The 8,338-nt window shown below is 33.9% G+C and overlaps 1 protein-coding gene across 1 annotated transcript in view; it reads left to right on the top strand.

Annotated features, from left to right (window-relative positions):
- LOC145252587 (uncharacterized) overlaps window positions 1-8,338 on the top strand; it is a 198,985-nt gene that overhangs the window by 62,993 nt on the left and 127,654 nt on the right. The window contains exons 8-10 of the mRNA XM_080112251.1: window positions 1,678-1,800; window positions 5,907-6,029; window positions 7,355-7,477. Of these exons, the coding sequence (XP_079968377.1) occupies window positions 1,678-1,800; window positions 5,907-6,029; window positions 7,355-7,477 (369 nt within the window). The remainder of the gene's footprint in view (window positions 1-1,677; window positions 1,801-5,906; window positions 6,030-7,354; window positions 7,478-8,338) is intronic.

The raw sequence follows: 8,338 nt of genomic DNA on the forward strand, positions 1-8,338 counted from the left end.
TCGTCCTTCGCGGTACGGGTTCGAGCCTGCCTTTCTACTACCACTTTTTTTTTTTGCTCAACACACACCTCCAAACACCCAGGCAACGCCGGGCTGAAATGCTAGTATATATATATATATATATATATATATATATATATATATATATATATATATATATATATAAAAGATTTATTGTTGGCGTTTTTTAACGATGTTAACAACATCGAAACGCTGTTATTTTTTTTTTTTTCGCTACCATAGTGGTTCATTTAAAGAGCTATAAACTCTTCATATATATATATATATATATATATATATATATATATATATATATATATATATATTGTGTGTGTGTGTGTGTGTGTGTTATTTCACTCACTAGGAGTTCTCACGCAGGTCATCATCAGATATTGCTCACTGAAACAGCAGATGGTATTCCCTGGAGCCTGGATGACAGTCATTCTCTCCAGATTATCAGTACTCTTCACCTCTTTCGAAAGCATTTGCAAACAGATTTGCATCATCGCAACAGCCGTTTGTCATCAACTTCTCATATGCAATGACTATTGGTCTTCACTGGAATTTGGGTGACAATAAGCCTCCCCAAGATCTCAATCTCCTTTACACTCATCCAGTGGAGGTCTTGTTAATGCTTTCGTTCCTCTATCTTTCCATCTTTCTCGACTCCCCGATTTACAATTTTGCAGTTTCAGTTTTTTTGGTTGCATTTTTGTTTTACTCTTGTTGCATTTTCTATATGAAAGGTTAGCGTTTGTAGATTAAATTGAGTAATCTAAGGTTTTCTTTATTATTGGCTCACACAGAGCTTTTGCACAGGTCTTCAGAGATATTTCCCTGAAAACAGCCTGTGGTGTTCACTGGAAGCTGAGTGACAACAAGTCTCCCCAGGTTTTCAGTACTCTCCTCCTTTCGATAATATTTGCAAATAAATTTGCATCATCGCAACAGCTGCCTGCCATTAATTTCTCGTTGGTAGCAACTATTGGTCTTTGCAATAAGCCTCCCCAAGGTTTCAGCGTTCTTGGTTCCATGTAGTGTTTCATGTTTTGCCTTCGCAGCAGTTTGTCTGGCCCGCATTTGTTGCTCCTTCTTCTTACTTTCCACATTCACGGGGTTTTCTTAATATTCCAGCCGTTTTCATGATTGTTGTTCGTTGTATTTTTCCAGTCATTCCTTTAATTCCAATTTCTCTCATTCTTTTTTCAAAGTCTTTGGCCATTGTTCCTAGTGCTCCTAGGTATTATTTTGATTTTCTTTATCTTCCATATCCGTTTCAGCTCTCTGGCTAGCTCTTTGTATTTGCTCCGTTTCTCATTTTCTTTGATATCCACCCTGTGGTCTGCTGGAACAGCAAAGTCTACAATTTGACAGAATTTTTCTTTGTTGTAAATTATTACGATATCCGGTCTTCTTGCTTGGCTGGGTTTATCAGTTTGTATGTCCATGTCCCATAAGACTTTGTGATTCACGTTTTCAAGTACTGTTGCCGGCTTATGCTTGCACCACTTGTCTGTGCGTTCAAGATGCATTTGTTTGCATAATTCCCAGTGTACTACCCTTCCCACTTGGTCGTGTCTGTTATTGTATTCCTTTTGCGCCAGTTTGCTGCATATTATTATTATTATTATTATTATTATTATTATTATTATTATTATTATTATTATTATTGAACAGATATAGATGAATGTGGCGTGAACAATGGAAACTGTAGCCAAATATGCGTCAACACACCTGGTAATCTGCACTGCCAATGCCATCCTGGATATCACTTGCGACCCGACATGCAGACATGCAAAGGTGAGTGACATGAAATCATATTTTTAATTCATGTATAATATACAATATACAATATACCGGCTGTAGAGGCTCGTAAATCTTCCAAATTTATGATACTGTTCCATATTGGAAGCTTACTAATTGTAATAACCTAATTGTAATAACCTAATTGTAATAGCTAATTGTAATAATTGAATTGTAATAACCTAATTGTTACGATGTAATAGTAATAACCTAATTGTGATAGCTAATTGTAATAACTTAATTGTAATAAACTATGACCTAATGGTAATCACCTAATTGGAATAACTTAATTGTTATAACCTAATTGTAATAACTATTGCAATAACCTGATTGTAATAAACTAATAGTAATAACCTGATTGTAATAATCTATTGCAATAAACTAATGGTAATAACCTTATTGTAGTAACTTAATTGTAATAATCTAATTGTTATGACCATATTGTAATAACCTAATTGTAATAGCCTAATTATTATGATCTAATAGTAATAACCTAATTGCAATAATCTAAATGTAATAACCTCATTGTTATGGCCTAATTTTAATAACCTCATTGTAATAACTTATTGGCAATAACCTAATTGCAATAACCTAAATATAATAACCTAATTGTTTTGACCTAATTGTGATAACCAAATTGTAATAACTTAATTTATATGACCTAATTTTTATGACCAAATAGTAATAACCTAATTATGATAACCTAAATGTAATAACATAATTATAATGACTTGATTGTAATAACCTTATATCGATCAGTGAGTATGTTGTATATCAAGAAACTTGCGCCGGTGGTGATTAAGCTAGCTAGTATGAATTTTAACAAGGGTCAGACTGAGTGCATAATAACTCAGATCTCAGTGTTCAATTAAAGATGAGTAAAGTTGAGACAGGGAGGCAACAAGTCAAACGGTAGACAAAACAGGAGTCGGCCAATGACGAATGGCGTCACATTTTGCGAGCTGAGAGAAAACTAAGGTTTTCAAATCAGCCTCTTCGTGAAAACTGTGCGAACGAAACACCGTCAATAATGGAAGAAACTTGTAATCTAAGGCAAATGTTACTTCGATGTCACTCATTTCAGTTAAGTTAGAACGTTAAAATAGGAAATAAACAATTAGCTAAGATAACATTAGTCTCTCTCTCCCTCGAGCTCCTTTTTTCCAAATAAAACCTTTAAGAAAACTCAGCGAATGTCTCCCATTGTGTTACTTTTTTCGTGAGAAGAATTTTATTTCTATAGCAATCACTAGACAAAACGGCGACGATGAACTGAATAAAAAGACGCTATATAAACACCCCACGCGTATGTATAAAGAATTTCTTTCTTTTTGGTATTGAAAATGTTACAAGTGAATGACTTACACACGCGAAGTTGGCCTGTACTGAGACCACAAATAACACTTCCGGCTGACAGAATGAGAATAAGAAATGTATCTCTGGATGCCATATTGAAGGCGGTAGTGGGTCGTTATACTCTTAAATAAACTAGGGGGGTACTCTTCATTAAAATATTTTAATCTTTGATTCACTTAAAATACAAATTTAATTGAATATCCGGCATTTAATCATTGAATAATGTCTAACGTAATATATAAAACTAAATCGGTCGGGTTGTCCAAGACTTAAACAGCAACACACTTAACAAATCGATATCTGAGTTTCACTAGCGATTTCTTTCCCTTCAATACTAGCCGCATGTTCTTTGCATTAAAATAATGTAATTTACTAAAGTTTCTAATTGAAAGTATTTATTCCAGCAAGGAAGATTGTTACAATGGACACTATCTTATATAATGATATTAAAAAAAAAATAAAAATAAATATATATATATATATATATATATATATATATATATATATATATATATATATATATATATATATATATAAGAGATGTAATTATTGTTTAAGTTGAACGTACGATGGGTTTGGATTCTTATGGGACATCAAGCATCTGTTGGTTTATTTAATGCCGGATAATGACGCGAAACGATAATTATTTTTGTTCCTAAAATATATTGCTCTCAGGATATAGTGTTTCTAAAATACGTTGTTAGAATACAATTGAATTATTATGTATTATCATATTTTTTGGAATCCTTTGAAACGAGGCTTCATAATTTATGCATTGATTTTTTTTTTTTACTGTTATCCTCATCTTTATAGTTGTTGTTTAACCACGTTTCGGCCAACTATTCCTTTGGCCTTCTTCAGGTGGTTAACCGCGATGGGATAAAAATGCTGAGACTCGTAACTGTGTCCCCAGTAATTACTACTTTCCATAGTTGTTCTTACCTCACCACGTTTTTGACCAACTAATCCTCCGGCCTGCTTTCTATAGGATTGAAACCGCTATCTTCAGACAGTGCTCACCTGGGACTGTAAAGACTCAACGTAGTGTAGTGGATAGAAGCGCCGAGTCTCTACGGTTTCAGGTGAGCATTGTCTGAAGATAGCGGTTTCAACCCTACCCAAAGCAGGCTGGAAGATTTATTAGCCAAAACATGATGAGACAATAACAACTATGAAGATAAGGATAACCGTCCGTAAAAAGAAAAAAAAAACAAAAAAAAACAAACAATACACAATTGAATTACTCTTAGCGAATATTACTCTTTGAAGGAAATATACAGAGAAGATATCATCATTACCGTAACAAACGCTACTGACAGTAAACATTGCTTCACAGAATATAACGATCCCGGAATACATTTTAGAAAACATGACTTAGATAAGGAAATTTTAGTGAGAGTGGGAACATTAATATTATAAAATACTAGCAGGCCGCCCGGCGTTTCCCGGTCGTGAAATACGCATAAATATTATATTTTAATTTATACAGAAACGGAGACATATGCTTGCGAGTATTATGTTTTTTCTAAAAAGTGAACTTCTTTTAAGTAAAAAAAAAAAAAAAAAAAAAAAAACGTTCGAGCTGAGATCGAAACTAAGACCTAAGGCAGTCAGTCAAGTACGATAACCATTAGACCAGCTTGACACGTACTTTTAAAAAGTGTTTTCATCCCTACTTATTCTTAATATAAGGAATATGCCATGTGAACGATTCACGCATGTGCATTCGTGAAACAGTTAAAAAAACAGATAAAAATCCAGTGACTTCCCCCGACGTACCAACTTTTCAATTTTGACTCCTTAGCAGACCTTTTTTCGGATTAAAACGATTTCCATATGTCTGAATACCCTATATTCAAAATCTCAAGTATGTAGATCAAACGATTTTTGGAGTATATAGGTTGAGAAATGTCCTCGCACACACATCCTCAACCGAGGATACAAATATGCTCAAGTGTCTTTCTGAAAATATTTATTTCATCCAGGAAGATTGGTAAAATGGTGAAAATCTTAAATAATAACTTAACAATTGATGTTATTATTTATAGAGTTCTAATCGCAAGAGGGGGTTAACTCATACTTGTTTTGCATCATAAAATATTTAATACGTGAAAAAAAAAAGACGGAGGCAACTTTATTTTAATTTGAAGGTTAAAATAGGAGTTATCGCCCTTACATGAACATTTTTCTATCTTTTTTCTGATTCGCACATTATTTTTTTATTATTATTATTTGAATACAAATTAAAATGACATTATTTAATTCCGGGCAGCTAGTATTTTATAAAGAAATATAAGTTTTTCTGATTTAACATCATAATGATTTTCAAAATAGAGGACAGAAAAGAAGAATTACTCATGTTTTAAGACATTGCTTGATTATTTTTGGTTCGTCAGACAATTTTAACATATCTTGCCTCAACCAATGAATGCTCTTGTCAAGACTGACAGTTTTTACTCGTCACTTTCTATGGTAGTTGTGGAAGACGTCATATTCAACCGCTTCACTTTTATCCGATTATTCACGAATCAACGAATCAACTAGATCGATCCCTTACTTCCCCATGACTCTTTGTCTAAAACGTTTCCTGTTTTCGAGCATATCTCCACAATAGGTACTACCTAATTACTACTAATAGATAAACCTTCAACGATAGTTAACAAGTGGATTAGCCTCTGTATTAATTAATGGAACTTTCAATTATTCGGAGGAATTTTTACTTTCATTTTAATTTTTCTAAATTCCAGATATCGACGAATGCCGAGTGAACAACGGCAATTGTTCCCATTTATGTGTTAACACTGAAGGTTCCTCTATTTGCAAATGTCGACCGGGTTACAAATTGTCCGATGATGGAACCAGTTGTTTAGGTAAGTAAATTAATAGACGTTTCCATGTTTTCAGGATTTTTTTTATGTGTGTGTATATGTGAATTTAGGATGTTCGAGAAAAATTTGAACAATTGAAAAAAAAAAAAAAATAGGGTAAAAACGTCATAGTTTGAAAATTAATTCATATGTCCTAAAATTGCATACCTTAGAGGATACTATACCGAATACAGTTCATTTGAAGAGCCTGTAGCAGCAGGAGCAGCATACACTCGCAGCTCAAGATTTTTTATTTATTTGGTTTATAACGTCATTGCTGATTGGTTGTAACAGTCAACGTCCTTTCAGGCGTGTCCAATAAAAGACCATCAATCAGACGAGTTGTCTAAGTGGCTTAGTTTATAAAAGATTAAACCCATGGTAATTCATTCTTTTTTCCCCCCTGGCTGTCGGACTGAAGACATTTCCACATACTGACATGCAGAAGTTCAAGTGCAACGTGAACCGACATTTTGCTGCCCAAATCCCTACATAGTGCCCCAGTAGTTGCTGCCCCTGATAGTAGCCCCCTACACCAAACTGGCAATGTGCCTTGTTTGGGGTGAAAATGTAAAAAAAAAAAAAAAAAAAAAAAAAACAATCCCCTTGGGACGCAACAGAACCGACTCAGGCCTTTTGGCTCGGGGTCGACTAAGACGGAGAGACAATGAATCAAACATGGCTACCGCTGGACCCGGGCTAGACATTTTTTTTTTTTTTCAAAATTTGTGATTTATGACTTACATTATTTAAAGAATTCTAATGGCAAATGAAGTAACCCGTACTTGTATATAAAATAATTAATACGTGAACAGTGGGTGTTGTTATTTAAAAAATACTAGTACGAACGGAGCAATAACTCATGCGCGTTTTGCATTATAAAAATACTTGATACGTGAACAATAGGTTGTATTAGTTAAAGAGTTCTAATAGCAAAGGGAAGTAACTCATATTTATTTTGCATATAAACTACGTGATATGTGAACAGTGGGCGTTACTTTACTTTGGATGAATAATTAAATATGGTCAAGCGAATAAGAAAGCTCATCTGAACTTGGAGAACGGTGGGGTTTCACGTTATCTTAGAGAAAAATAATCATTAACCACAAGGGAACATACCTTCATTGTCATCATCTGCAGAACAAAAACCGGAAGTCAAAAAGACTTGACTTGACTTTAAACAAATTCGTAATGCATTACATTACATATTTACATTATTCAAAGAGTACTAATCGCAAGAGGAGATAACTCATACTTTTTTCGTATATGAAATAATTGATACGTGAATGTTAGATTTTGGTTTTATGTGATTTTATCTTTGTTTGTAGATGTGAATGAATGTCGTAAAGGGAACGGCCAATGTTCACAGTTGTGCGTCAACACGATTGGTTCTTACAATTGCACTTGTCGAAGTGGTTATGAGTTGATGCCAGACAAACGAAACTGTTCAGGTAAGTATATCTCTATTTATATAATACTAGCAAGCTGCCCGGCGTTGCCCGGTGATAAAATACACGTAAATATTATATTTTAATTACGCAGAATTCTTATTCATTACGAACAGAAATACCGTAGGTATTAAACGTAAAATGAAATTCCCTTAAAAGAAGGAAATAAAAAACGGAAGGAAACTAAGACATGTGCGTGCGAGTATTATGCTTTTTTACAGTTCATTCATATAAGTAGAAAATTAAAAAAAAAAAAAGTCCGATCTGAGATCGAAACTAAAACCTAAAGACAGTGAATCAAGTACGATAACCATTAGATCACCTTGCAGCGTGCTTTTAAAAGTGTTTTAAACCCTACTCATTCTTAGCATACGTACTCTGTCATGTGAACGATTTACGCATGCGCATTCCTGAAACAGTTGACAAGCATAAAAATCCGGTGACACCCACGTACCAATTTTTTTTTAATTTTGACCGCTTAGCAGTCATTTTTCCGGAGGAAAACATTAAAATGTTTTCTCCGTGTCTGATTATCCTATATATCAAATTTCAAGTTGATAGATGAAAAATTCGTTGAGTATATAAGTTGAGAAGCGTCCTCACATATTTTTACTTTTATAAATATACTAGACTACCCGTAACCCATTGAGTCCGTACATGTTATGGCTAGCCGTGGAATAGTGAGTAAATTAACTATGGTAAAAATATGCATGCGTGTGTGTACAACAATGGCCACCACTTATAACATAAAGAACTGCATTGCTTAATATCCGGAAAACTACTTATTTGCAGAAATTCAAATGCAATATTCGTTTTCAGCATACCCGGAAACCTCCAAAAGTCGTCATTTTAAAGGAAAATTTA

The sequence above is a fragment of the Euprymna scolopes genome, chromosome 29 (assembly GCF_053919585.1).
Source record: "Euprymna scolopes isolate OS-2025 chromosome 29, ASM5391958v1, whole genome shotgun sequence".
In the NCBI taxonomy this organism is placed as follows: domain Eukaryota; kingdom Metazoa; phylum Mollusca; class Cephalopoda; order Sepiida; family Sepiolidae; genus Euprymna; species Euprymna scolopes.